The sequence below is a fragment of the Trypanosoma cruzi genome, genomic scaffold (assembly GCF_000209065.1).
Source record: "Trypanosoma cruzi strain CL Brener 1047053516707 genomic scaffold, whole genome shotgun sequence".
Classification (NCBI taxonomy): domain Eukaryota; phylum Euglenozoa; class Kinetoplastea; order Trypanosomatida; family Trypanosomatidae; genus Trypanosoma; species Trypanosoma cruzi.
The window spans coordinates 58,347-84,493 of NW_001849554.1; the positions used below are offsets into that span (position 1 = coordinate 58,347).

The 26,147-nt window shown below is 53.3% G+C and overlaps 11 protein-coding genes and 7 non-coding genes across 18 annotated transcripts, besides 29 other annotated features; all 18 read right to left on the bottom strand.

The window, feature by feature from the left end:
* Nucleotides 1-56, bottom strand: Tc00.1047053510303.3. Its single transcript, XR_008255682.1, has one exon. It is a non-coding gene; the product is annotated as a C/D small nucleolar RNA (snoRNA), TB6C1C3, 3' partial (small nucleolar RNA).
* Nucleotides 1-6,603: a sequence feature (areas not merged during assembly with more than two copies in the genome that could not be assigned to a particular haplotype).
* Tc00.1047053510303.6 lies at nt 97-173 on the bottom strand. The gene has a single exon (XR_008255683.1). It is a non-coding gene; the product is annotated as an H/ACA snoRNA, TC6C1H2 (small nucleolar RNA).
* Tc00.1047053510303.9 lies at nt 223-292 on the bottom strand. Its single transcript, XR_008255684.1, has one exon. It is a non-coding gene; the product is annotated as an H/ACA snoRNA, TC6C1H1 (small nucleolar RNA).
* Nucleotides 972-1,016: a microsatellite.
* On the bottom strand, nt 1,096-2,997 carry Tc00.1047053510303.10 (surface protease GP63, putative; the record flags this gene model as incomplete). Its single annotated transcript, XM_814500.1, has 1 exon — nt 1,096-2,997. The coding sequence occupies one exon, from the start codon at nt 2,995-2,997 to the stop codon at nt 1,096-1,098; it is 1,902 nt and encodes a 633-aa protein (XP_819593.1).
* Nucleotides 2,040-2,137: a repeat region.
* On the bottom strand, nt 3,613-3,700 carry Tc00.1047053510303.13. Its single transcript, XR_008255678.1, has one exon. It is a non-coding gene; the product is annotated as a C/D small nucleolar RNA (snoRNA), TB6C1C3 (small nucleolar RNA).
* On the bottom strand, nt 3,741-3,817 carry Tc00.1047053510303.16. The gene has a single exon (XR_008255679.1). It is a non-coding gene; the product is annotated as an H/ACA snoRNA, TC6C1H2 (small nucleolar RNA).
* Tc00.1047053510303.19 lies at nt 3,867-3,936 on the bottom strand. Its single transcript, XR_008255680.1, has one exon. It is a non-coding gene; the product is annotated as an H/ACA snoRNA, TC6C1H1 (small nucleolar RNA).
* Nucleotides 4,309-4,364: a microsatellite.
* Nucleotides 4,622-4,668: a microsatellite.
* Tc00.1047053510303.20 (surface protease GP63, putative) lies at nt 4,749-6,647 on the bottom strand (the record flags this gene model as incomplete). The annotated part of the gene is made up of 1 exon (XM_814501.1): nt 4,749-6,647. The coding sequence occupies one exon, from the start codon at nt 6,645-6,647 to the stop codon at nt 4,749-4,751; it is 1,899 nt and encodes a 632-aa protein (XP_819594.1).
* Nucleotides 5,690-5,787: a repeat region.
* Nucleotides 6,604-15,524: a sequence feature (heterozygous, non-Esmeraldo-like haplotype).
* On the bottom strand, nt 7,264-7,351 carry Tc00.1047053510303.25. The gene has a single exon (XR_008255681.1). It is a non-coding gene; the product is annotated as a C/D small nucleolar RNA (snoRNA), TB6C1C3 (small nucleolar RNA).
* Nucleotides 7,651-7,709: a sequence feature (A-rich).
* Nucleotides 7,844-9,691, bottom strand: Tc00.1047053510303.30 (hypothetical protein, conserved; the record flags this gene model as incomplete). The annotated part of the gene is made up of 1 exon (XM_814502.1): nt 7,844-9,691. The coding sequence occupies one exon, from the start codon at nt 9,689-9,691 to the stop codon at nt 7,844-7,846; it is 1,848 nt and encodes a 615-aa protein (XP_819595.1).
* Nucleotides 9,593-9,612: a microsatellite.
* Nucleotides 10,743-10,763: a microsatellite.
* Nucleotides 10,852-12,537, bottom strand: Tc00.1047053510303.40 (uncharacterized protein; the record flags this gene model as incomplete). The annotated part of the gene is made up of 1 exon (XM_814503.1): nt 10,852-12,537. The coding sequence occupies one exon, from the start codon at nt 12,535-12,537 to the stop codon at nt 10,852-10,854; it is 1,686 nt and encodes a 561-aa protein (XP_819596.1).
* Nucleotides 12,624-12,659: a microsatellite.
* Nucleotides 12,811-12,831: a sequence feature (AT_rich).
* Nucleotides 13,212-14,036, bottom strand: Tc00.1047053510303.50 (deoxyribose-phosphate aldolase, putative; the record flags this gene model as incomplete). The annotated part of the gene is made up of 1 exon (XM_814504.1): nt 13,212-14,036. One exon carries the CDS (start codon nt 14,034-14,036, stop codon nt 13,212-13,214), a length of 825 nt encoding a protein of 274 aa, XP_819597.1.
* Nucleotides 14,042-14,063: a sequence feature (AT_rich).
* Nucleotides 14,112-14,153: a sequence feature (AT_rich).
* Nucleotides 14,315-14,342: a microsatellite.
* On the bottom strand, nt 14,427-15,380 carry Tc00.1047053510303.60 (hypothetical protein, conserved; the record flags this gene model as incomplete). Its single annotated transcript, XM_814505.1, has 1 exon — nt 14,427-15,380. The coding sequence occupies one exon, from the start codon at nt 15,378-15,380 to the stop codon at nt 14,427-14,429; it is 954 nt and encodes a 317-aa protein (XP_819598.1).
* Nucleotides 15,525-15,857: a sequence feature (areas merged during assembly that could not be assigned to a particular haplotype. This can correspond to areas where the two haplotypes were merged or to regions with more than two copies in the genome that were merged during assembly.).
* Nucleotides 15,858-25,604: a sequence feature (heterozygous, non-Esmeraldo-like haplotype).
* Nucleotides 16,106-16,125: a microsatellite.
* On the bottom strand, nt 16,165-18,126 carry Tc00.1047053510303.70 (hypothetical protein, conserved; the record flags this gene model as incomplete). The annotated part of the gene is made up of 1 exon (XM_814506.1): nt 16,165-18,126. One exon carries the CDS (start codon nt 18,124-18,126, stop codon nt 16,165-16,167), a length of 1,962 nt encoding a protein of 653 aa, XP_819599.1.
* Nucleotides 17,997-18,032: a microsatellite.
* Nucleotides 18,047-18,083: a microsatellite.
* Nucleotides 18,205-18,228: a sequence feature (AT_rich).
* Tc00.1047053510303.80 (kinesin, putative) lies at nt 18,365-20,182 on the bottom strand (the record flags this gene model as incomplete). Its single annotated transcript, XM_814507.1, has 1 exon — nt 18,365-20,182. The coding sequence occupies one exon, from the start codon at nt 20,180-20,182 to the stop codon at nt 18,365-18,367; it is 1,818 nt and encodes a 605-aa protein (XP_819600.1).
* Nucleotides 18,858-18,892: a microsatellite.
* Nucleotides 20,566-20,649: a sequence feature (A-rich).
* Nucleotides 20,824-20,846: a microsatellite.
* Tc00.1047053510303.90 (hypothetical protein, conserved) lies at nt 20,861-21,514 on the bottom strand (the record flags this gene model as incomplete). Its single annotated transcript, XM_814508.1, has 1 exon — nt 20,861-21,514. The coding sequence occupies one exon, from the start codon at nt 21,512-21,514 to the stop codon at nt 20,861-20,863; it is 654 nt and encodes a 217-aa protein (XP_819601.1).
* Nucleotides 21,736-21,770: a microsatellite.
* Tc00.1047053510303.100 (hypothetical protein, conserved) lies at nt 21,933-23,867 on the bottom strand (the record flags this gene model as incomplete). Its single annotated transcript, XM_814509.1, has 1 exon — nt 21,933-23,867. The coding sequence occupies one exon, from the start codon at nt 23,865-23,867 to the stop codon at nt 21,933-21,935; it is 1,935 nt and encodes a 644-aa protein (XP_819602.1).
* Tc00.1047053510303.119 (hypothetical protein, conserved) lies at nt 24,265-25,554 on the bottom strand (the record flags this gene model as incomplete). The annotated part of the gene is made up of 1 exon (XM_814526.1): nt 24,265-25,554. One exon carries the CDS (start codon nt 25,552-25,554, stop codon nt 24,265-24,267), a length of 1,290 nt encoding a protein of 429 aa, XP_819619.1.
* Nucleotides 25,605-25,847: a sequence feature (areas merged during assembly that could not be assigned to a particular haplotype. This can correspond to areas where the two haplotypes were merged or to regions with more than two copies in the genome that were merged during assembly.).
* Nucleotides 25,848-25,866: a sequence feature (areas merged during assembly that could not be assigned to a particular haplotype. This can correspond to areas where the two haplotypes were merged or to regions with more than two copies in the genome that were merged during assembly.).
* Nucleotides 25,867-26,147: part of a sequence feature (areas not merged during assembly with more than two copies in the genome that could not be assigned to a particular haplotype) that runs on past the window's edge.
* Nucleotides 26,141-26,147: part of a sequence feature (A-rich) that runs on past the window's edge.

The window sequence follows — 26,147 nt, forward strand, 5'->3', positions numbered from 1 at the left end:
CACGGAGGTGTAACTCATCGTCACGGTCATACAAATGCCTCGATTGATCGCATCATGAGGTCGTCAGTCGCCCTGCGCGTTTCACGCCGTCGGTGCTGCCCTTGCGGACCCGATTGAGACAGTCACGGCACAGAAATGATGATATACGGCCGCCGCCTCACCCACGGAGCACGCTCCACTCACGCACGCACAGCACTCCTTCCCCTCCGCGCAATGGCCGTGGGATCTGGGGCAGCACAGGTGCAGGCGAAGTGATCGTTGCAAGCACGGCGCCTGTGTTTTCGCTGGCCGTCAGCATCGGAGGCAGCACTCACACCGCAGAGGTGGTGGTGGCAGTGGGGTAAGAAAAAAACGAACGGCCGGTCCATCCCGCGAGAGGGCAGCCGAGCAAAACATCCTAAGCAACAAGAGAGGCAACAAAAAGAAGAAACAGGCAATCGGGCTAGACCCGCCTCCACTCCAAAAACACAACACAACTACCGCCACAGAGCGCTGACACATCCCCAGTGAGCCCAACAAGAAGGAAGTAAAACACCCGCACATCCATTCGGTGCCCGTCCAGAAAAGAGAAAAAAAGAAAAACCTATTATCAGGCGCCTCCGCCATCAACAAAAAAAGGCTTCTTTCAAAACCCTCGGCGCGTTTTCACGGGATGTCGCAGTGCGCAATAATAATAGTAAAGGAAAAATATTGGGAAATGGGGAAGAAGTCAGTTCCCTGCGCTGTCGCTCCGCCAACACGCCTCCGAACACACAGATGCACCACAGCCAGAGGGGACGCATGACTTCAGCACCGGTCATTTCCAAAGCAAACGTCCTACACACACCTTACACAATGTCCTCCGCCGGGCGGTGAGGCCAATGAGAAGTCACAGGCACTCTTGTAGCCGGGAGAGAGCGAAAAGACTTTGGCTCACCGCGACAGAAAACAAAGCAATAAAAAAAATCGTATTATAAAAAACATCATATTATAAAAAAGAAAAAAAAAAGAAAAAAAAAGAAAAAAAAAAAAGAAAATGTCTGAGCTCCTATAGCAAGAGGATTCCAAGCGAGGCCCATGGAGCAGGGGAGGTGCGGTGTCGGCAACAGGTACGGGTCAGGGTGCGACAATCACCGTGCCGATCACAATGAGGAGGAGAAGAAGCGGCGCAGAAGTGACCGCCAGAGCGCTGCTCGCATCACTGTGCTTCAACATGGTGAGGCAGACATCGCTGAACAAGGGGCATCTTATGCTGCCCGCCGTGAATGGCGCCGGGGGCGTCAGCGTCTGACCCGGTGCACAGGGATGCCACTCCTCGCTGCCCCTGTACCGCACACTTAGCGTGCCCTCACCACACCTCAACTGCACGCACACGTCACCAACAACCGTACTGCCCATCCGGAGGTTCTCCCCAGTCAAGCAGCGCGAGGACGGGCCAACAACGCTCCCAGGCATGATGGCCTCGTCGCCATCCATGCATCCAGTGCCATTCATTGGCGCGATGAAGGGGCAGTACTCCATCATGGCCCCTCGCCTGGAGCCCTGCTTGGTGGCGAAGTACTGGAACTCCGGTGGGATGTTATCGTCCTGGTAAATTGCGCAGGTCCCCAGCGACTGGCGATCAGACGTGCACCGCAGAGTGGCGTCGCTCGAGTCGGTGCAGAACATATCAGGGTACAGCGTGGCACCGTCCGTCACGCACTTGTCGGTCAGCAGCGCGCAGCCGGCTCCGCTGCCCCAGCTCATCGGCTCCGCCATCTCGAAGTTTGCCTTGTAGTAGCCGAGGTCGGTGAACAGTGCCATCGTGATCGCGGTGTAGTAGCCGGAAACAACGAAGCTCGCCATCAGCTCATCCTTTGCGTTCCGCCGTCCCCAGTGAGACATCAGGCCAAGCCACGAAGGCGGCCTCCACTGCTTCTCCACCACCGTGAGCGTGGTGCCCGTTGAGAGGGTTCCGTCCGCCGCTGCCTGCGTTGATGCGGAAATATGTTGGGCCGCACGCAGCCTGAGAATACGTTCTCTCGCTCTTCTCCTCACTGGCTCCGCTGGCAGCCTACCAGCTCCTCTTCCTCCTCTTCCTCCTGGCAGATCAGGAAAACTTCTTCCTCCTCCTCTTTCTCTCCTTTCTCCTGGCCTAGCACCCCTTCCTCTTCCTCCTGGCGCCGCCGGATTCCGCATTGGCGGCACAAACTCCAGCTCCATGCCCGGCGCTGACTCGCAGCCGTAGTGGCGCCTTGCCTGCTCCAGTGTATTCCGGGAATTCACAACGCGGACACTGCTCCTCCCACGCACACCCACCTCCCGCTTCACCAGCGCCTGCTCCTCCATGTCCGCCACAATGAAGCCGAGGGCGTGCGCCATCTCGTGCACAGCCACGCGGATGTGCTGCGACGTGTTCTCGATGTGGCGCGGGTTGTAGTTGATGACGCCAACAACAGGACGCCCTCGCGGGCCCAACGTCGCGCACGGCATCGCCCACGCAAAGGTCGGCTTGAACGTCGGAACAGCAGTCGCGTACAGCACCATGTCCGCATCGGGCACCCCATCCGTGTGGTCCTCCTCCGGCACTGGAAACTTCCCGCAAACACTGCCCTCACGGAACCTCGGCACGACCAGCGGGCCATCCAGCGGCCGCACCAGCAGACGCTCGCTGTGCATCTTCGCCGCCTCGGAAAGAATCACGTTCTCGAGAATGTCCACCTTCTCCTCCGTCAGAATGTCCTCCTCCTGGCAGACCATCTCCTTGCCAAAAAACATGTTTATATGCTCCCCGGCCCTGGTGCAGAATCCCCCCAACCCCTCCAGGTCATCCGCAAACACCTTGATTCGGAGGGGCGCCCAGTCACTGCCCACGGACACAGTGACAGGACTGGCCGGCTCCTCCCCGCCCGTCACTTCGCCAACGTTCCGTGGCAAGAGATCAAACACGCAATGGTGCGGCACCGCAATGACGAGGCCGCCACCGGTGCACAGCAACAGGAGCAGCGCGCAGCAAAGCTGGCGGAGCTGGCGAAACATTGTGAGTAGCTTGTTTCTAGCGTTCAAAACTATTCCTGCATCCACAGCAAAAGTGCGCACAAGACGACAATAGAACAAACACACAAGAGAAATAAAATGGCCCCAACACAAACAGGCACGCGCAGGGCAAAAGCAGCAGTCGAGCACGGCACAAATCCGTCGCAGTCCTCTTTGCACTCCACAGCTCTGTACCGCACAATCATTTTGCGACCAGCTGTTGGCACACACCAGTCCAAATGCCGCGGGATATCAATGGCCTTCGATCGCAGTGGCGTGTGGTCCGCCTCCGCCAGCAGGAGTGCGTCGCCCTCCGCAACTCGGCAAGACTCCCCTCCGGAGGCTGCGCAATGGTAGAAAAATGGGGGTGGCAATGCCATCAGAGACGGGTACAGAGTGCACCTCACGCAAACGAGTCAGACGCTTTGTTAGGATAAAGACGATCGGGACGCATCACATGCACGGCAGACCCCCATAGGAAACAAGGGGGCAAACAGTGGCCCGCCACAGCCCGGGAAGCACACTCCGGCACGACGGAGGAGGCGAGGTGGTGCACCGTGGCACAGAGAGACAGAGAGGGAGAAGGCGGCGGAGAGGGCTGTGGAGGGAAGGGGCACGTCAGTCCCGTGCCTGTTGTAGGTAGCTGGGTGCACGGAGGTGTAACTCATCGTCACGGTCATACAAATGCCTCGATTGATCGCATCATGAGGTCGTCAGTCGCCCTGCGCGTTTCACGCCGTCGGTGCTGCCCTTGCGGACCCGATTGAGACAGTCACGGCACAGAAATGATGATATACGGCCGCCGCCTCACCCACGGAGCACGCTCCACTCACGCACGCACAGCACTCCTTCCCCTCCGCGCAATGGCCGTGGGATCTGGGGCAGCACAGGTGCAGGCGAAGTGATCGTTGCAAGCACGGCGCCTGTGTTTTCGCTGGCCGTCAGCATCGGAGGCAGCACTCACACCGCAGAGGTGGTGGTGGCTGTGGGGCAAGAAAAAACGAACGGCCGGTCCATCCCGCGAGAGGGCAGCCGAGTAAAACATCCTAAGCAACAAGAGAGGCAACAAAAAGAAGAAACAGGCAATCGGGCAAGACCCGCCTCCACTCCAAAAACACAACACAGCTACCGCCCCAGAGCGCTGACACATCCCCAGTGAGCCCAACAAGAAGGAAGTAAAACACCCGCACATTCATTCGGTGCCCGTCCACAAAAGAGAAAAAAAGAAAAACCTATTATCAGGTGCCTCCGCCATCACCGAAAAAAGACTTCTTTCAAACCCTCGGCGCGTTTTCACGGGATGTCGCAATGCGCAATAATAATAATAATAATAATAATAATAATAATAATAATAATAATAATAATAATAAAAGAAAAACATTGGGAAATGGGGAAGAAGTCAGTTCCCTGCGCTGTCGCTCCGCCAACACGCCTCTGAACACACAGATGCACCACAGCCAGAGGGGATGCATGACTTCAGCACCGGTCATTTCCAAAGCAAACGTCCTACACACACCTTACATAATGTCCTCCGCCGGGCGGTGAGGCCAATGAGAAGTCACAGGCACTCTTGTAGCCGGGAGAGGGCGAAAAGACTTTGGCTCACCGCGGCAGAAAACAAAGCAATAAAAAACATAAAAAAAAAAAAAACAATAGAAAAAAAAAGAAAAAAAATGTCTGAGCTCCTATAGCAAAAGGATTCCAAGAGAGGCCCAATGGAGCAGGGGAGGTGCGGTGTCGGCAACAGGTACGGGTCAGGGTGCGACAATCACCGTGCCGATCACAATGAGGAGAAGAAGCGGCGCAGAAGTGACCGCCAAAGCGCTGCTCGCATCACTGTGCTTCAACATGGTGAGGCAGACGTCGCTGAACAAGGGGCATCTTATGCTGCCCGCCGTGAATGGCGCCGGGGGCGTCAGCGTCTGTCCCGGTGCACAGGGATGCCACTCCTCGCTGCCCCTGTACCGCACACTTAGCGTGCCCTCACCACACCTCAACTGCACGCACACGTCACCAACAACCGTACTGCCCATCCGGAGGTTCTCCCCAGTCAAGCAGCGCGAGGACGGGCCAACAACGCTCCCAGGCATGATGGCCTCGTCGCCATCCATGCATCCAGTGCCATTCATTGGCGCGATGAAGGGGCAGTACTCCATCATGGCCCCTCGCCTGGAGCCCTGCTTGGTGGCGAAGTACTGGAACTCCGGTGGGATGTTATCGTCCTGGTAAATTGCGCAGGTCCCCAGCGACTGGCGATCAGACGTGCACCGCAGAGTGGCGTCGCTCGAGTCGGTGCAGAACATATCAGGGTACAGCGTGGCACCGTCCGTCACGCACTTGTCGGTCAGCAGCGCGCAGCCGGCTCCGCTGCCCCAGCTCATCGGCTCCGCCATCTCGAAGTTTGCCTTGTAGTAGCCGAGGTCGGTGAACAGTGCCATCGTGATCGCGGTGTAGTAGCCGGAAACAACGAAGCTCGCCATCAGCTCATCCTTTGCGTTCCGCCGTCCCCAGTGAGACATCAGGCCAAGCCACGAAGGCGGCCTCCACTGCTTCTCCACCACCGTGAGCGTGGTGCCCGTTGAGAGGGTTCCGTCCGCCGCTGCCTGCGTTGATGCGGAAATATGTTGGGCCGCACGCAGCCTGAGAATACGTTCTCTCGCTCTTCTCCTCACTGGCTCCGCTGGCAGCCTACCAGCTCCTCTTCCTCCTCTTCCTCCTGGCAGATCAGGAAAACTTCTTCCTCCTCCTCTTTCTCTCCTTTCTCCTGGCCTAGCACCCCTTCCTCTTCCTCCTGGCGCCGCCAGATTCCGCATTGGCGGCACAAACTCCAGCTCCATGCCCGGCGCTGACTCGCAGCCGTAGTGGCGCCTTGCCTGCTCCAGTGTATTCCGGGAATTCACAACGCGGACACTGCTCCTCCCACGCACACCCACCTCCCGCTTCACCAGCGCCTGCTCCTCCATGTCCGCCACAATGAAGCCGAGGGCGTGCGCCATCTCGTGCACAGCCACGCGGATGTGCTGCGACGTGTTCTCGATGTGGCGCGGGTTGTAGTTGATGACGCCAACAACAGGACGCCCTCGCGGGCCCAACGTCGCGCACGGCATCGCCCACGCAAAGGTCGGCTTGAACGTCGGAACAGCAGTCGCGTACAGCACCATGTCCGCATCGGGCACCCCATCCGTGTGGTCCTCCTCCGGCACTGGAAACTTCCCGCAAACACTGCCCTCACGGAACCTCGGCACGACCAGCGGGCCATCCAGTGGCCGCACCAGCAGACGCTCGCTGTGCATCTTCGCCGCCTCGGGAAGAATCACGTTCTCGAGAATGTCCACCTTCTCCTCCGTCAGAATGTCCTCCTCCTGGCAGACCATCTCCTTGCCAAAAAACATGTTTATATGCTCCCCGGCCCTGGTGCAGAATCCCCCCAACCCCTCCAGGTCATCCGCAAACACCTTGATTCGGAGGGGCGCCCAGTCACTGCCCACGGACACAGTGACAGGACTGGCCGGCTCCTCCCCGCCCGTCACTTCGCCAACGTTCCGTGGCAAGAGATCAAACACGCAATGGTGCGGCACCGCAATGACGAGGCCGCCACCGGTGCACAGCAACAGGAGCAGCGCGCAGCAAAGCTGGCGGAGCTGGCGAAACATTGTGAGTAGCTTGTTTCTAGCGTTCAAGACTATTCCTGCATGCACAGCAAAAGTGCGCACAAGACGACAAATAGAACAAACACACAAGAGAAATAAAATGGCCCCAACACAAACAGGCACGCGCAGGGCAAAAGCAGCAGTCGAGCACGGCACAAATCCGTCGCAGTCCTCTTTGCACTCCACAGCTCTGTACCGCACAATCATTTTGCGACCAGCTGTTGGCACACACCAGTCCAAATGCCGCGGGACATCAATGGCCTTCGATCGCAGTGGCGTGTGGTCCGCCTCCGCCAGCAGGAGTGCGTCGCCCTCCGCAACTCGGCAAGACTCCCCTCCGGAGGCTGCGCAATGGTAGAAAAATGGGGGTGGCAATGCCATCAGAGACGGGTACAGAGTGCACCTCACGCAAACGAGTCAGACGCTTTGTTAGGATAAAGACGATCGGGACGCATCACATGCACGGCAGACCCCCATAGGAAACAAGGGGGCAAACAGTGGCCCGCCACAGCCCGGGAAGCACACTCCGGCACGACGGAGGAGGCGAGGTGGTGCACCGTGGCACAGAGAGACAGAGAGGGAGAAGGCGGCGGAGAGGGCCGTGGAGAGAGGGGGCGCGTCAGTCCCGTGCCTGTTGTAGGTAGCTGGGTGCACGGAGGTGTAACTCATCGTCACGGTCATACAAATGCCTCGATTGATCGCATCATGAGGTCGTCAGTCGCCCTGCGTGTTCCGTGCATTCTTTTCTTCTCGTGTTGCACTAACTTCTTTGGGCGTCGGCGACGCTGAAATTATTTTCTCAGCATTGCACGATTTGCCGGTGGATCTAAAGAACGATGCTGAAGTAACAATCAAGCACGCCATCTACTGACGCACGTACTTTTTTTTTTCTTTTTGTACATCAAAGGAGTGACTACTTGCAATGAGTAAAGAAGGGCAATCGAACAAAAAATTGCAACTCGATTCATCCATCTCTCGGGAAAGCGCCCGCTACAGCAGTTAACCCAAGAATAAAAATAAAAAAATAATAATAAAAATAATAATTTTAATAAAATAAAATAAAAAAATGGGTCAAATGCAAATAAAAATCGCAAAGTAAGCCAATAAAAACTGCAAAACCGACCTCCTTTTTCCTCCACCCACAATTTTTCATAGCTTGTAAAGGAAAAAAAAAAAGAAAAAAAGAAGTAATGCTGCAATCAAGATATTATTTGAATGGGTCTTGGTATAAATACACCGCTCGAAGATTCCTCCGCATCATGAGACCGTTGTTGCGCTTGTTTTTGTTTCGCCTCCGTGGCCGCAGCTGTTTCGGTTTCTGTTACTGTTTTCAGTGGCTCCTCTGCATGTTGACGAAATAGGGAAGAAAGCGACTCAACTGTCGGATCCTGTCGCGCCACAATAGAGCGTGCACTGATAGGTCGTGGATCCTTCGTGTCCTCCACATCCTGTTGTTGCTCTTGTGACGACGACAACGGCCGCAGGGATTGCTGAATTCCCTGTGAACGCGGCGCAGCTGCGGGATCTGCTACCTGCCCCTCTATACCAAGACGCCGCAAAACGCGCTGAATGCGCAGGAGCTCCTTGCGATGACGACAAAGAACCCGCACATCAGCGGTGCGCTGCTCTAGTCTCTGGCGCAGTAATGTGTTTTCATCCGAAAGGATCACAGTCCTATTGTGGAGTTCCTCGTTTTCATTCGTGAGTCGCTCCACAGAGCGCTCCACCATGGCAAAGGGACTGTTGGAGTTGTTCAACGCCTCCCGCGCCATATCTAGGGAAGCCTGCAGCCGCGCAATCTGCTTGTCTTTAAATTCCACGTCGTGCTGTATGGCAGCGAGACGATTCTCTAATTGCAGACAACGTTTCGTTACGGTAAGCGTATGTGCCAACTTGCGTGAACGCGGTAAGGCAAGCCAGCTCTCATAGTTACTCAAGGCATCGGTGGCGGAAGGCGCCGAGGGTGCCCCATCACCTCCTGCCGCCGCAGAAACTGAAGCAGTGGTAAGTGACACTTGTCCACCGGACTGCATCGCCAAGTTCGAGACAAACAGTTCGGACTCGAGCTCAAGGTCAGCAAGAGTCTTCAATTTCTCCTCCGCTCCTCTGAGGCACGCTTCAAGCTCCATCACCCGCTGGCTGTTTTTTAGCTTCAACTCATAATACTCCGACTTGAGTATGTCAAGCTTCTGCTCCGAGCATTCGGCACTTGTTTTGTATCGCTCCGCCTCCATTTCCGCCTCACGAAGCCGCACTCCAAGTCGTGTGGCCTCCTCCATCTTGACAGATGCATTCAGCTTGGCCGTGAGAAACTGCTCCTGATCCATGTAGGCATTCTTCAGTCTTGACTCTAATTCCCGAACCTTCCCCTCGAGCTCCACCACACTACTGCCGCGCTGCTCCACTTCTTGCAGCTGACGTCGGAAGGACTGCCGTTCCGCCTCCACGACCGCCTCCAGTTCTTTGAGCCTTTGCTGAAGCTCTTTGTTCTCACGTGTAAGTCGTGTCGTCTCTGTCGACATCTCCGTCGCCCTCTGCATTGCCGCGTCCTTCGCAGCCCGCATTGACCCAAGCTGGTGATAAATACCAAGCTTCACTGTGTCCAGCAGATCCCGCTTCCCCTCCTCAAGGGAATCAATCGCCCTGTACTCCTCCTCTGTGATGGGGTTCATGAGCTCCATACGTATCTGTGACTTGAGACGGTCCACCTGTGACTGCGTCGCCCCAAATTGCTGCTGCAGACGGAGAGTCAACGCGGAAACTTCAACTTCCCGCGCCCGCAGCCGCGTATTCTCCTCCTGCAAAATACGAATTTCGTCCTTTTGTCGCTCAATGCGCCGCAAGAGCTCCTTAGATGAACTGGGCAGTCCACCCAGCACGGCCGCCAGCTGCGGATCGTGACGCAGCAACGAGCTGGCGCTCTCCTCCGTGCCGCTTGCCAAATCGTCGGTGGTGGTGGTGGTGGTGGACATCATTGCCGGGGATTGCGCCGGACGCGGACGTTGCCTTCGCGACCGATCATCCGTCGGGTCCACAGGGGTTGCCATCAACAATTTGGGTGACAGAAACAAATAACAATAGTGATAAACAAATATCTCACACACAAAAAAGGACACCCGCACACTTCGATGCCCTTCCCTCTATAAACAGGCACGTGTGTGAGGTGGGCAGAGGTGTCGAGCACTACTCACGCCTTGTATGAGCTCTCCCCCTCCCTTTTGCTTGCAGCCGAAAGAAAAAAAAAAAGGTCACCCACAAAACAGTGGCCATAAACACAAAAAAAAAGACATACACGCCATTTCACCATGAGGGAAAACGCAGAAATAAAGATAAAAAAAAATCCATTGACGCTTAGTTATCTCAAAGTAAAACTCTCGCGGGGTCCGCAGGTGCGGGAGATAAAAAGTACATCGCATCCATTGCAGCTACCACGGATGTTTTCGTCTTCCCAAAGGAATAACAGAGAGAAAAATCACCAGAAAAGGCGCCCACCTTGTCGCTGGCCAAAGCATTCGCATGCTCGCCGGGACACTTCTACACGCCTCACCGCCGCCTGTGCGGCACGCAACGCATATGAGTTGGCGAATCTTAGCCCTTGTAACTCAAGAGGATACGCGGGGCCCCATCTCCGGCAGGGAAACATTCAGGCAAACGCATCCTTCCCCTCTTTGGGTGCGGCGTGTAAAATACCGCAAGAGGCTGCTCATTTTCGCTACACTGTCATGGCATTACAAAAAAAAAAAAAAAATGCGTCCTTGGTAATGTTACCAACTCCTCGGCGGCAGCCGCGACTCTCGATGGCGAGTGACTCATGTGCCCGAAACCACGACACCTCGATGTCGGCAATTCGTGCAAAGGCGGCGTTCCACGATCGAAAGAAGACACCGTCAAGAACATAACGCACCCAGCACCCCTTAAAAAAACAGAAATTAGAAGCTTCTGGCGGTACTACGGCGAAGGCTCACCGTAACAAAAGGCAGACAACAGCTGGTGACTTGTAGCGTTGCCCTTTTTTTTTCTTATTGGAGAAGATGTGCATTTCCGTTTAATTCGTGGCAAACCAAAAAACAAAACAAAGAAAAAGATCTTAAAAGAGAAAATAATAATAATAATAATAATGACGCTGAAATATAAAAAACACATTTGCACACCACATTCTGCCCCCCTATCACGCCCCAGCACCAGAAAGGGAAAAAAGAGCCTTTTCTCACTCAAGCAAGTACTGAGGGAAGGAGGTTGCCAAAGCCGTTCTTTCAGGAAAACTCAGTGCAAGTTCCGCATCCACGCTACCCAAAAAACGCTCTCGCTGCTGTCTCAGTTTGGCGATAAGTGCGGACTTCTCATTGTTGTCCCTCTCAAGAGCCTCCATTTCATGCAGGAGGTGCCCCAAATCATCTGAAAGTGGTTTGTACGCACCGTTTTGGGGCACAGGAAAGCTACTCATCCCACCGGTTAGCAAACCTGACAGTTGAACGGACGGCATTGTTTGTGTGGCCACATCACACCTCTGCATGCCGCTTGTTGGTAAGCTTTTTTCCCTCCTTTGCCGCACAACCGGCTCTTCTAGTGCCACCCACGATGAGGCGCGTTGCGCCGCCTCGCTAAGCTCCCGCTGTAACCGCTGCACCAACGCCGTGCTCTCTTCTTCCACCTCGCACAGACGATGTGCAGCCACCTGCCGCTCCAAATCCCGCTCACGCCGCTCTCGCTCAATAAATTTGTGCATCTCTTCAATTTCATAAAATAGTTGCCGCAAAAAAAGGGCCATTTGGTTATGTTCTGCCTCCATGGCACAACGCACCGACTTTGTAACAGCCTGCAAAACCAATGGCTGATGCGATAAATTGGATGTGCCATCCGAAAAAGACGCGATGGCGCAGATGGTCTCCTTCCACAACTCCTCCACATCCTTGAAATGGATGCCCTTTTCGGATGCTAATGGAAGTGTATGTGTTTCAATTTTATTCGTGGCCGTTGCGTTTATTGCAGCCACAAACTCAAGCGCATCTCTCGCCGCCTGCTTCAATTCCGCCACAGCACCGTCTTCTATGCCCTGAGATTCATCTTCCTCAAGCGGTTCCACGATGGAAAAGCCATGCAACTTCCGTAGCTGACGGATTTCGTCGTCCCGTCGTGCAAGGACCTCACGGAGATTCTGAATGGTGGTCGCATCAATACCCACACGCCTCTTCTCCTCAAGCTCTGCCACTTTTTCCTGCAAACTCCGCATCGCCTCAGCATGTTCCAACTCCAGCCGCTCACGTTCAGTCCGTTCCTCATGAAGCTGCTTGAGGAGTGTTGACTCACGACTTCGAAGCATTTCTAGCACACCTTTTGTTGAGTCCTCACGCTCTGGCAACGGCAGTGGTGGGGAAAGTGGTGTGGGATAAGAAAACAATGAAGCTTGATGCGCATTCCCCGGAGGTGATGGGTGGTGTTGACGCTTCAATCCATTGGAACAATAAGTCCCCGCCGTCGATGCCCCTGACACACGATACCGATCCATCTCTTCCAAAAGCAACGCATTGTCGCGCTTCAGACGTTCGCAAAACTTACCGCGTTGGGCACATTCCTCCTCCAGTTTCTGAATTTGCCGCAGCAATCGCTTCTCCACATACTGCTTATATTGCAGTAGCAACTCTCTGGTGCGCACTAATTCACGTTCTGTAACCGCCAGTTTCGCGCGTGGTTCTGTCACCTCTGAGGATACAGAAGAATCGCGGCAGGTGCTCGCAGTGAGACTCGAAAAAAACTGTTGACTCCAGTCCGCCCACTGCGCTATGGGTGAGGAGTGAGGGCGGCTGCCAACATTTTCCTCGTCGTCATACCGCACAAAGTCCCTCCGGTCGTCACCATCGCGCTTCACGTCCCTTACTCCGCGGTGAACGCGCATCTTGTCACCAAATAAAAAATGTCGCCGTTTTCACCGGGAATGAAGGATGTGTGATTTTTCCTCTGCAAAGACGCTCCAAAGACAAGTTTCTTTTTTGTTTGTTTTTCTTTTTTTTTCTTTTTGCATCGAAAACACGTGCCACCCCCTTACCACCTCCCTGCCCGCTCTGGAGAAGAGGTCCGTGCGTGAATATCGCCAATGCCCGTGGGTCTAACTATGAATAGCTACGATGATTGCGAGGGAAGCCGTGAGCAGGGCCAAGAAAAATGTATCAAATAAAAAAAAATTAAAAAAGAAAAGACACAGCAAAGTTACAAATAATGCAAATAAACGTTTTTTTTTGTTTGTTTGTTTGTTTTCTCCCCCGCAGAACGTGTACGTACGGCAACACTCTTCCAGACATCCAAATTCCATCGTCTTTTTTCCTTTACCCCCCATTTTTGTTCTTTCCCCCCGTTGGTCTGCACCAAACCCGCCCTTTTCGCCCCCAGTGGAAACTTAAAGTCCTGGCTCCGTTTATTTGTCCATTTTTGTTTTATGGCTTTGCTCCCTTTTTTTCTCTTCTTTCCTCTGTCGTCATCACCCCGCCCGGGTCCATGCCAGATGCTGCACCCCTCCCCCGCACGTTGTTTTGCCGCTGCGGGTGCCGCCGGCCGGAAACTCGCGATTTGCCCTCACTTGCACGTGGCGATGGCGATGCTGCTACTTGTGCCTAAGCGGGAAACACCTGCCTTCACGTACTGCAAGGCTGTGAACCGATCCCGCACACCACCACTCGCCTTCACCTTCGCAGCCTTGCCAACAACGGCGAGCATGACATCAATGGCCTCCGGTGTGGCCCCACCACCGCTGTTAAACCCAGTGGATGTCTTTACAAAACTTGCGCCCGCCACAACAGAGATGATGGCACAGTCAATAATCTCTTCCTCCGTCAAGAGGCACGTTTCAAAGATAACTTTTGTCGTCACGTGCGGTGGGCACACAGCAAGGACTGCCTTAATGTCTTCCAGGACATAACGGTAGTCCTTGTCCTTCAGCGCACCAACGTTCAGCACCATATCCATATCCTCCGCGCCTTCCTGCACCATCGTCTTCGCCTCCGCTACTTTCGCTGCGGTACTGCATGCCCCAAGGGGAAAGCCACATGATGCGCCAGTCTTGATGCCTGTGCCACGCAGCTTCTCCACGCAAAGCTTCACGCGAGAACTGTTCACACAAACTGCATAAAATTTGTACTGCCTCGCCTCCTCACAGAGCTTCACAATGTCTGCCATTGGCGCCTCCTGCTTAAGCTGCGTGTGGTCAATGTAGGCAGCCAAGTTGACATCATCACCCGGAAGCGGTGGGCGCCATGAGCCGTCCGTCACTTTCAAGTGGGGGAACTTCGACTCGAGGTCAGGTATCTGCAGCTCTCCTGCCAGGAATCGGACGCGCTCCAGGATTTTCTCGTTGAGTTTCCCAGTAAAGCCCGGGCGCTCAGTCATACGCAGGTCAGTCATTGTTGTTTTATTTAAAATATATATAATCTTCTCTTACGGTACGGTTTACCGCACTCTTTATCCACACGGTACCAGAAAAAAAAAAAAAGTTTTTAAAAAATACAAGATAATTTAAAACGCATAAATGCGTCGAGATACCCGACAACACATGGTATTCCACGAGGACACTTACACTTGTAGAAGCAAACGCGACAATAAAACTCATTTGACTCATTCGCTCTATGGTTTACACGTACTATCTTTATTTGCATATTGAGGATAGCACCGTGTGGATCTCCCACACACACACACATACACACACACACAGGTTAAGGTAAACTTACTCATTGCTTTTCTTGCTGTTCCTTTTATCGTCATTATGATGCGCGTATCTTTTCTTCCCTCGACCACTCACTGAAGTCGATTCTTCTTCTTTTTCTTCGCGGGCACGCTGCTTCCAGCGCTGCTCTCATTTCTATGGCTGTTCCCGTCGTTCATCTCCATACTCGTCGACAGTGTTGGTGCCACCGTTTGCCTTGTGGATGCAGAAGCGCGGGAGACAAGTTGATGGGCAGCCTGTATGGCGTCATCGACGGATCGGAGATCGCTGCCTTCAAAAGAAGTCACCGCTCGATCACTGTTACGTTCATTCATCGCACGACGCCGCCCCCACGCGATGATGCTGAAACGATCGCCAATCGGCGTGTTAACACGCGGTACCCCGTGCGTAAATGCGTTGTTTACTTCACTTGTAAAGGCAAAGCAGTCACCGTTGCGCTGCGGGAAGTCAAACTGCTGGCCAGAGGCCTCGTGCACGAAGAGAAGACTGCGCGTCGCCCCAAGTGTGATGCCCACCGTAAAGTCCTCGCGCAACCTCTCGCCGGCGTGGGTGGAGGTGCCTCCATACGCATGGCTGTCGTGATGCTGCGGCTTCCACTGATGCCCGTCGCGGTAATAATTCAGTCGCGTGGCGTACACGTCCAAATCAAAGTACTCCGCCAGCATTTCTATTATTTCGTTAAACATCGCGCTGATTCCTGTCGGGTTCTCAAATATTTCATGACGGCTCCAATCGATGCGTCCGCCGTCGCGTGACATGTTCGCCCCCGTCGCGGCCACCAACTCCGCCCTCAGCCTCTCGTAAAGCCGCATGTCAGCCTCGTCACACACAAAACGGCGGATGTAAACTGCGTTGCCGGCCAACACGGCGCGAACGTCATCGCAAAGTTGACCATCCACGCGAGCCGCTTCGGAGCGCAGAATGGACGCGGCGCATTGCGATGCTTCGTTGCAAAATGCACTGCGAGTCACCAGACGTTTCTGGAGCAGAGACGACTTCCACTTTTGCGACTCGCCCTCCGTCATATGCGGCACAGACACACACAACGAAGACGAGAATGACAGCACGACTACCGTCTACATGGATCGCGCCACACACAAGAAAAAAAACACCGAGAGAGATAAAGAGACAAAGGCACACACACACACATCAACAAAAAAGGCAGCAGCACTGTAAAAGAAAATACCCTTATTAACAAGAGACGGAAAGGGCCAAAGAAACAAAGTGCAAGAAGAAAAAGAAATTGAAATATGCTTGTCGCGTGCATAATATAGATATACTCTATATACATATGTATATTACACGCATATATACTGATGCCATTACATGACCGGGGGCCAAATAAAAATGCCAATACATCTCTCTCACAGAACCTTCTCTAAATGGTTTGCAAATCGAAAGGGGCCGCAGACCTACACGTCCCCACCCGACCTCATAAAAATAAAAAAACACAAAAGAAATGCCATTCGCCTGCACACGCATACACGCACATCCACCAGACCACTAAAAAAAAAAAAAAAAACGCCCCATACTACTTCCTCAGCCCTCTACAAAGAACGCACAAAAAAAAGTAGAAAAGAAAATGGAGCCCCATATTTAACTTCTGTGCTTTTTTTTTATATATGTTTCCTTACTTCTGTTTGCTTCTCATTCGAGTGGAGTGTGTGGGTGGGGAAAAGGGCGGAAAAGTTGTCTCCTTTTCGCTCACGGTTCTCACGCAAATTTCTTAATGTGCGCCCGTCTCCTTCCCTTTTTTTTTTTTTTTTTTTTGTGTGTGTATGTGTATTTTCAAATTTCATTTACTGATCTCTAAACCGACAGTTTGATGTCACGTGTGCCCCCTGCATCGTTGACGTCTATACCCCCATTCTCTACTTGCCCCTTCACCAACACATGCGCCCATTCACTGCGAAGTAACTCCCCCGTGACACCCTTTTCGTGTTCCATCGCCTCCGGTTCGTTCGTGGACGGAAGCACATGTGGCGACGCTGCTGGCATCGTCTTTGATGTCTCCATTTGTGCCGTGATTCCAAAGCCCGACGCGTTATAACCCACAGTTGGAGATAGAACGTGCGACGGTTGCTGTCGCTGCATCCAGGCTGCCACGTACTCCTCCAGCCGTTGCTCAATAGAGGCAAGGAAAAGCTTCACCGTGCCGCGGGAAAGTACCGACACGCCGTGCTGAGCGATGATCATGCTATCATCGCATCCCAGCGCGTCAAAGATGGACTGCACGTCCGGTAGGCTGGCATCAATTTGTGCCCTCACACACTCCGCCTGCTGCTCGTGGTCAAGGGTATCGATTTGTATCTGACGCAGTTTTGCCTGCAGCTCCTCCAGCTCCTCACGAGCGTGGTGTTCGACCTCCGAGCCTTCTGTCGCAATCCACCGCGCCTCTTGGAGCGCCTCCTTCTCCTTTTCAAGAGCTGCCAAATCATCCTGCGTGCGGTGGAGCAAAGAGTACAGCTGAAACCGCTCCTCCCCACCCTCACATATGTAACGCTCTATGTCGGGAAGACTCTCAGAGCCGGCCATTTCCGCAAGCCGACCAATGTAACGTTCAAACTCCGCCACCTGGCGCGAAAGATCATTGTTCTCTGGCTCACTGTCATCATCGTTCCCATTTTCTCCATGTCTGATCGCGCGACTGGCGGCTTCATCCTCGCGTACGAGACGCTCCGCAGCCTCTCGCTCCCGGGTGACACTCCGCAATTCATCCTCCAATTTGGCGACGCCTTCACGCAGTTTCGCCTTCAGCACCTTATCACGCTCCTCTACCCCAACTAGATCGCTAAATGCATTTTCATAGGCCTCGTGATCTGCCTCGGATGCCCGCTGAAGTTCTATTAGTTGCTGCCGATAAGCATCGCGTTCCTCACAGAGAACGTTGCACACTTCAATAAGAAAGGAAGTTTCCTTCATAATCTCCAGCATCTCATTCTCGCGCTCCTGGAAGATTTCGTCACCGCGTCTCTGCGCCGTCAGCAGCACGTCAATATCTCTCCGCAGGGCCTTCACCTCTTCGATGATACCCGACCGCCGATCCGTCTCAAACTCAACATGGGCTTCAAGCCCACGGAGTTGTAAACGCGAGGCCCGCGTCTGCAGCTCAATTTCAATGCAGCTGCGACGTGATTGCCTGTTGGAATGATCCACACGCGAGCGAGCATTGCCACATTGTCGCTGCATGTCGTGAATGCGCTGTCGCAAAGCAACGACCCTCGCCTTGATTTCACTTAATACCTCTCGGGCCTTTTCAACCGCCTCGCGCGCCATGCAGTACTTATGCGAGGATGCTCGAAGCAGGTTGGACTCCCCGCCGCGAGCAAACGTGTACATCGACGTTTCCCGCGGCGCCGTCTGTGCCATGCGTAACTCTTCGATTTTTGCCTTGTACTTACTATTCTCAATACGCAGCAGATCCAACTCCTGCTCCTGCCTGGCACAGTCACGGCGAAATCGATCCTCCGTTTCACGCAGCTGCAACTCCGCCTGCACCTGCCGGCGCCGCAGCGACTCCACTAGTGTGATGCCGGCACCACGCGGTACCGACAGCGTGGCGTCATTCCGTTTCGTCGCGGATGGACCTGTGGGCCTACCGCCTCCTGCCTCTTCCATGATGCCTGAACAACGGCACACGCAAAAAAAAAAAGGAAAAAATACAAAAAAATAAAAAACACCTTCATTGAGCAAAAGAAAAGAGAAAAAAAAAAAAATAGAAAAAAAAAGGTGACCATTGGAGAAAACAACACAAGGCACGCATGTAATCATGCGCCGTGTGTCCAGTAATGGCCTGCTCGTACGCGAAGCCAATAGGAAAAAAAAAAAAAAGGAACACGTCGATCAGACAAAATATATATATATATATTTAATGTATACAGACAAATGACATAAACCTTAAAAAAAAAAAAAGAGGGAGAGGAAGAGGGAGATAAGTTCTTTCCATTGCAACCTTACAAAGGCGGTATCAGGCAATTACAAGAGACCTGTAATGAATCAGCAACAACCGCTAAGAGTGAGGTGGTCCATCGAGTAAGTCGTGAATCTGCTTCACTTCTAAACGTAACATGGCCGCTTCGTGCTGCTGTGCCTCATACATCGCAAGCACCGTGCGAAGACGGCGGCGTAACTCACTATTACTGTTTTGATAGTAAAGTGCCTCCTTCGCCAATAAGCCAAGTTGTTCCTCCCTTGCCGTCAACTGCTGACCGCCATCGCCCCAGCCACCCTCAATTTTGTTGACGTGAGTGCATTCACCCGCCGCATTCACCGCTGCGGCAGCCCCACCCCATCTTGCCGCAACAATGGGCCTCTTCAAAGAGTCGCTTGGTAGGTGTCTCTCGTGGCTTCGCACTGCCCTTTCTTCTCCCCAAACAGCGGGACGCGGTTGGGACGAAGGATGTGAAAAGAAACTTTGGTCATTCTGTCGGGGAGTTATGCCGTAAAGCTGCAGGGTGTCCTGGACGTAGTTCACATTGGGCGGAATCGGCACTGAATTCCACTGCTGCTGCTCTTGGTGTTGTTGTTGTTGTTGTTGCCAGTTAGCCTGCCTCATATCTGGCGTTGATCGCGGTGTGGCGGTGGGACAACCCTCGAGAAATGCTACCCGTCTCCTCAGTGACTCATTTTCCTCCAGCAGTAATCGCATTTCTTTGATCTGCTGCGCAAAGACCGCCTCATCATTCTTAAGCTCGTCGCGGCACCGTTGCACCTGTTCCTCAAGCCCCGCAACTCGCTGCCGCAGTCGCCCCACCTCCGCTGCGGCTTCTGAGGAAATATTATCGGCATTCTTCCTCGCCACGAATTCCTGGTCGTGGCCGGCGTCCGCGTATCTCACAACTTCCGCCGCTGCCACCTGATCATCAAACTGCGGCAATGGCTCGTTTAGGATATGCATGGCAAAGGCAGCGTACTGTAACGTACGCGTCGTCTCGTCGCTGTTTGACGCATCCGAGGCGACGCAGGCAATGAGGAGTGTCGTGCTATTCCCACCAAGTGCATCCCGTAAAAGACGTGTCAGTTTACTGCTGCGGTACGGCACATGACGAGGGCTTTCAGGGGACTGGAAATGATTTCGACTAAGCGCCCGAATAACGTTCCCAAGAGCCAACAAACCGCCATTGATGGCAATGCTTTCACGGAAGCGCTGACCCACGTTTTGTGTCTTTTTGTTCCGCTCCGACCCGGCCAAATCAACAAGATTCAATTTGGACTCCCGCTCATGATTAAAGATCGTAAAAATGCTATGGCTACGCGATGAGTGCTCACTCATATTCGTCGCGCCCGTCGTACGCATGCGGGCGCCATGGTTGAGGATGTCCTGAACCTCCGCTATGCTGCGGGCCTTCACACGAGCGGCGCCAACCACCACTACCCCGCCACCGCCGCTGCCGCTGCCGTCGCTCTCATGCAGCTGCAGATGTTTCGTCGAGCCAACGGGGTCGTCTGTAAGGAGATCACGCAGCGTCTCACCGTAGACCTCAATACACTGAAAACTAAGTTTTGATGTGGAGTTTGACATGTTCTCCACGATGTACCGCACCACAAGTGGGGTAAGGCCGTCCATTGTATATGTCTTCCCCGTGCCCGTCTGCCCATAGGCGAGGACCGTCGCGTTGTATCCAGCAAGAAATCGATCCACGAGCGCCACAACACTTTCAAAGAAGATCAACTCAGTTGAGTCATGACGGCCGTACACACGGTCCACGTGGTAGACACGGCGATTAGCAACGCAGACCCTTCTCTCGTCGAGCGGCGCAACGGCAAGCACACTACCGGCAGTTGGCAACGGCCGAATGCGGGCCGCAACACGCACCTTCTCCGTCATTTCAAACGCCCAAAACAGGCAGACGCAAACACAAAAAAAAAAAGGAGAAACCCTTTCACTGCCTCCCCTCCTGCTGCCACTGCTGTAGCTGCAAAAAGGGTGTGTGTAGATGTGTATTAAATAGAGAAAAAGTGTGTAGCGGACCTTCAGAAATCACCTCGTTAATTGCAAAAAAAAATATCTATCGCAGTATTCTTTATCACCGCCTAAAAGTCTATAAAATACGTGTAACCGTATGCGTGTGTACGTATGGATTGTATATACCAACCCAAATAAAATACAAGAAGAAACAGAATTCCCGCCTCACCTTCTTCCCCTTTTCTTTCTTCTCGTTCAAAGCACAGAAAAAAACCTGCGGCCAATCAGTAAAAAGTGGAGCATGCAAAAAAAAAAAAAATATGATAATAAATATAAGTAGCAGCACAAAATGGGAAGCAAAAAACGCGCAAAAAAAAAAAAAAAGAAAATTTAAGCAAAAGAGAGTTGGCCAATATACTCTTAATGATGAGATGACCATAAATATTTGTTTCTGTTTCACCAAGTCGTTATCTGCACTTCTGTTTTAATTTACACGTTTATGGGTGAGTTGTGGTTGACAATAATTTGCCGTCGGGCCGCCAAGCCGCGGGATTTACGGTGAGAACAACAACAACAACAACAACAATCACCCCCCGCAGTCTACTCGGTTGTTGCAAGAAATGGCGTATCGGTGCACTTCGGCGGTCGCGGCTGCGGCTTTGTGATGCGGACCGTTTCAATCTCATTCGTGTCTTCCTTCGTTAACGCCTTCGGCTCGTGCCTCGGCATGCGGACCATCACGCGCTGCAACAAAGGGGACCGGAGTGTCGATAAGAGGGCGGCATCCTCCTCGCTCTCGTTGTCACCATTACGCGTTCGCTTGCGAGAGGAGCTGGCGCTGCCAAGAATCTCCGACGACAACACCCCACTCTTCGACCTCAGCAGCTCCGTCTTTAGCGCGTGCCGTTTGGAATACATGCAGACATGCCGCCCACCACTCGGGCCAGGGGTTTCATTTTCCTCATCGGCATCCCTCCCTTCCCCGCAGTCGGAGGATCCCGCGGCGACGGCATTCTTTATTCTTGAGAGCACATCGGCAAACCCCACCGACTGCGCGCTCCATGCTTCCTGCACGCCGCCCTCGTAGCCAACTCCCATCACGCCATCCTTCCGCCGTGTCTTGATGTGGCTCGTCACGCCTTCCTGGCTCTTCCCCAGGCCGCTGCCCTCCGTCCAGCCGGAGCGCCTCAGCATCGATTTGCCGATATTGTTATCGGACTTCGACCAACGTGTTCCATTCGGGTCGTCGCTCATGTGTTATTTGCCCCCTCCCTTCCTCCTCCGGTGGTTGCTTGTTTGTTGTTATTGGATCGATGTGCGTTGTTTGCGTGCTCCTCGTGTTTTCCTTCCTTTTTGGATTCTCCCTGTTTTTTCTCTCCTTCACTCACACAGAGAGGAACACAATGCGTGTATATAATTTAATGCGGCCGGGTTTCTTTACCCCACCCACCACCAACACCGCCCTTTTCCTTTCCTTTTTGTTTTTTTGTTTGTTATTGTTGTTGTTTTTTGCATCGTGTAGTCATCATCCCGGATGCATGCACGCGCAAAGAAACAAAGAAAAAAAAAAGCAGATTCTTATGTATTGACGTGTGTAATATATATATCCCACACACAAAGCATGCAGAGTTGCACAAAAAAAAAAAAGGAATAAACTGAGAAAATCAACGAATCAAGAAGGCGTGTGGGTACGTTTTGTCGGCAACTCTCGAATAGGTCCCCGTTGGCGTACGGTCAACGCCTCATCATCCACGACGCCCTCATAATTCACAGCCGCAGCCGCCTCATCGCCATCTACCGCCAAAGATGCAGGAAATAAATGAGCCGGTTCTGGTTGCAGTATCTTCAGCTCCTGCAAGGCGTCCTTGATAGCCTCCGGTGCCCGCAGTAGAAACCCCGGTATCATTTCTCGTAGTAACTGGTAAAGAGTGCGGGCGCGGTAAAAGTCACCGGCCACACGACAAGCTCTAAAAAGGTACGTGAGGGTGTCGTAGTCAATGTGGCTCCCGCTATATAAAACACACAAATCAACAATGTTGAAAACACGGCAATCTCCACGACGGCTGAGGGCATCTAAAAGCGGATTCGCCACGTCCCTGGTGATCACAAGGCCATGATACTTGTGCGTGACCAGGACAGTGTACGCCTGGTTGAGACGCTCATCCAATTGGGAACGGGCAAAGACCGTCAAAACAAGCCGATGAGCTTCTTGAAAGTGTTGGCGTGCTAACTCCCTCACTTCCTCCTCATCCTCTTTAATTGAGTTGTGCGTCGCGTCAGGGACGGCAGATGTGTCGCCGTCCACGCCGTCTCGCGGGCGAAGCTCCACAATGGCACGCAAAGAATGTAGCAGATCATCATAAATGGCATTGGAGCTGGACTCGTCGTCCAGGAACAAATCCAGCAGCTCCACCTTGGCTACAATCAGCTCGTACTCTATAGAAAGCGTCATGGGAGAACGATCCACAATGTCAACGGCATCGCGTAAGAAAACATCAGGGGATACAGCCTCCACACGCATGGCCCGAAGCAACGCAAGAGATAGCAACAACCGAAGTGCCGCCTCGTCCGAGTCATCCAGCGCGAGTGGATTTCCATTGTTTGCGTTCCGCTGCAGCGTGACATCCACCGCGTCGTTGACATGTTGTAGTTGTCGAAGACAAAAAAATCTTTCATGCTTCTCGTATTGCCGCCAAATGGCCCCCGCAGCGATGCGGACCAGCGGGATGTGCACCATTTCGTCACCGTACTCTGCGTGATGTTCGGCAAGAAACAGCAACACCATTCTCCCTCCAAGGGCGTTCTCCGGTAACAATTTTGTCAGCCCCTTCGCAAAGTTCTCCGCAAGATGCAGCTGCCCTCCCGACTGCCGAGCGGAGAAGTTAAAAAGCAGTCGAAAAAATCTCACCAGTGCCCTCGCCAGTGGACTCGACTCCGTCAGAACAATCGTCGCGGTGATAGGCTGCAGTGCAGACACAACAGCAGCCGTCACATCCTGCAAAAAATTAACAGTCATCTCACCGTCACCGTCGCCACCATGTGAAGCCTCACACACACTGCAAAACGACTCGAGCAAAACGCTGAGTGCTCCGCCATCACTGCACGGTATTCGCGCGCTTAAAGGCACAACGCCACCCGTCATTAGCAACGTTTCACGCGTAGGACGCAGCAGTGGGGGCATATCCGCCACCTCCGACTCACGCCCCGCCGCAAGAATATCTTCTGGCACTCTCGCACACCGCCAGGGACCGGCCTCACTTTGGCTCTCGGGCCCTTCTGGCACGCCCGGGTAGGAGAGAACGGCGTTGGCCTCAATATCGCTATACGGCGCCAAGTCACGAATGAGCCCCGGCCATACAGCGCTGCGTGAAGGGTAGCAGCCGCAGCGTAGAAGTCGAAATACAATGGCCAAAGTCGTGTCCGTCTCCTTCAACGCGCGGGCACAGTGCGCAGTGGCCAGCACCTGCTCCCAGAGACCGTCATCACGGACCGTCGCAGCGGTGCCTCGTGATGCAATGTGCTCCTCGACACGTTGCACCAAATGCGCTAGGCGGTTGCTGAGTGTACCGCTAGACGGAGCGCAGCGCGCCACTGCGGAAAGATGCATTGCACGCTAACAGTCAGTTGCGGTGGCAACAAATGCGCAGCGCACAGAATAAGGCTATGGAAACAAGAAAGAAAGAAAGTGACACAAAAGCAAACAAAAAAAATCTCACCGCTCCCCTTTTTTCACACGCCAGAGACATTTTTGCGCATGTACGTAGAGATACGCTGCAGCCATCGCGGTTACAGTAGCCGCATGCGAATGCAGGTAGTGAACATAAATAAATGAATTTCAACAAATGCTCGCCACGCTGACGTCAACTTTACCCAATTTTTTCCCGCTACCCTTTTGTTCCTTCTCTTAGCTCATGATCCCCCTCACTGCCGTCACGGTGGAAGCCTCTCCTCAGACCCCAACCACAAACAACAGAAAAGAAAAAAAAAAAAAGAGCACTTCTCTTTCACTCCTGTCGGACGCACTTGGGACAGAAGCACTCAAAGTGCCGTTGCTGACAGAGCGCGCGTCGGTCCGCGTAGGACACGCGCGTTGTAAGGCTTGCGTTATAATTAATAAACAGCTGCTCCCCCTCCCGCACGTCCCGCAGCGTTACAAGACGGCGGTTCGCTGCGCCCGACCCCAGCAGGGCACAGTTTGGCTCGCAGCTGTGGTTGAGAAAGGAATAGCCGTGATAGAGAGCCATGCCACTGGGAAGCAAAAACTCATTCGTCTGTACAATCGCAAAAAGAGACAACAACTCCTCCATGTAAAGATGCGTCTGACGGAGCGCCGTCGCCAACGTTACAGCAAGCGCGCCCACCTCACTGAGCGCCGTGGAAGCATCGTAGTCCGCACGCCCACGCAGCGAACAAATTCGCGGCAACGCAAGTGGATGCATCTGCTGCACCGTAGACAATACGCAAAGCTTGGCCACTGCAAGACAGGCAAGAGCCGCACGCGACTCCTCCATCTTATCCGACAGCAGCCGCTCACGCATTGCCCCCTCCCAAAACGCGTACATTTCGTTGCGGGAAACACAGGCGCAGACATGATACTCACGCCACGCCGCATCACGACAAGCCACGCTACAATAAGTCTCCCGATCACAATGTGCACATCGCACGCCACCTGCAGATGCACCACTCCTACCGATTGTAGCCAAGCAATGCGCACACGCGTCGTCACGCATCCGCTGCACAAGAAATGGCTGGTCCAGCATTACAGGCGTGCTAGAATTAATACGAGCCAGTGCATAAATCCCTCGGCCGTAGACACTTTGTTTTGGCTCCTGCAACTCCACAAGTGGAAGTGTAGATACACGCTGCGCCATCATGCGCACAGAGCTCCTTGTATCTGTAAATGGCTCACTCTCTTGAACAATCATCTGCTCCTCAATAGGCCCCTCAATCGCTGGGGCATCCCTCGCCATTTCCAGCCACATACGCAGCTTTTCCCTCGCTGTTTCCTCAGAGACAAGCTGCAACGCATCAACAACGTTATTCTGCACACACAGACGTCGCTGTGCCTCTCGGCATTTCGCCAAAAACGCGTCCTGTTGCGTAAACTTCGCAACAATTTCGCCCAACAGAAGACACACAGGATCCCTCGGGCAGCGATTCAGCATGCGAATGACGTAATCAGCTGCAATGGCATAATTGCCAAGCGCGGTGAAGTGCCACGCACGTTGAAGCAAAAAAAGGTTTAGCTCCCGAAAAGCATCGCGCGCTACCCACGAACTACGCAACCGTCCCATACCCTACAAATGCAAAGCACAGCCAAAAAATCTCGTAAGCAGACACAACAAAAAAGAAGAAACAGGCAATCGGGCTAGACCCGCCTCCACTCCAAAAACACAACACAACTACCGCCACAGAGCGCTGACACATCCCCAGTGAGCCCAACAAGAAGGAAGTAAAACACCCGCACATCCATTCGGTGCCCGTCCAGAAAAGAGAAAAAAAGAAAAACCTATTATCAGGCGCCTCCGCCATCAACAAAAAAAGGCTTCTTTCAAAACCCTCGGCGCGTTTTCACGGGATGTCGCAGTGCGCAATAATAATAGTAAAGGAAAAATATTGGGAAATGGGGAAGAAGTCAGTTCCCTGCGCTGTCGCTCCGCCAACACGCCTCCGAACACACAGATGCACCACAGCCAGAGGGGATGCATGACTTCAGCACCGGTCATTTCCAAAGCAAACGTCCTACACACACCTTACACAATGTCCTCCGCCGGGCGGTGAGGCCAATGAGAAGTCACAGGCACTCTTGTAGCCGGGAGAGAGCGAAAAGACTTCGGCTCACCGCGACAAAAAACAAAGCAATAAAAAACATCGTATTATAAAAATA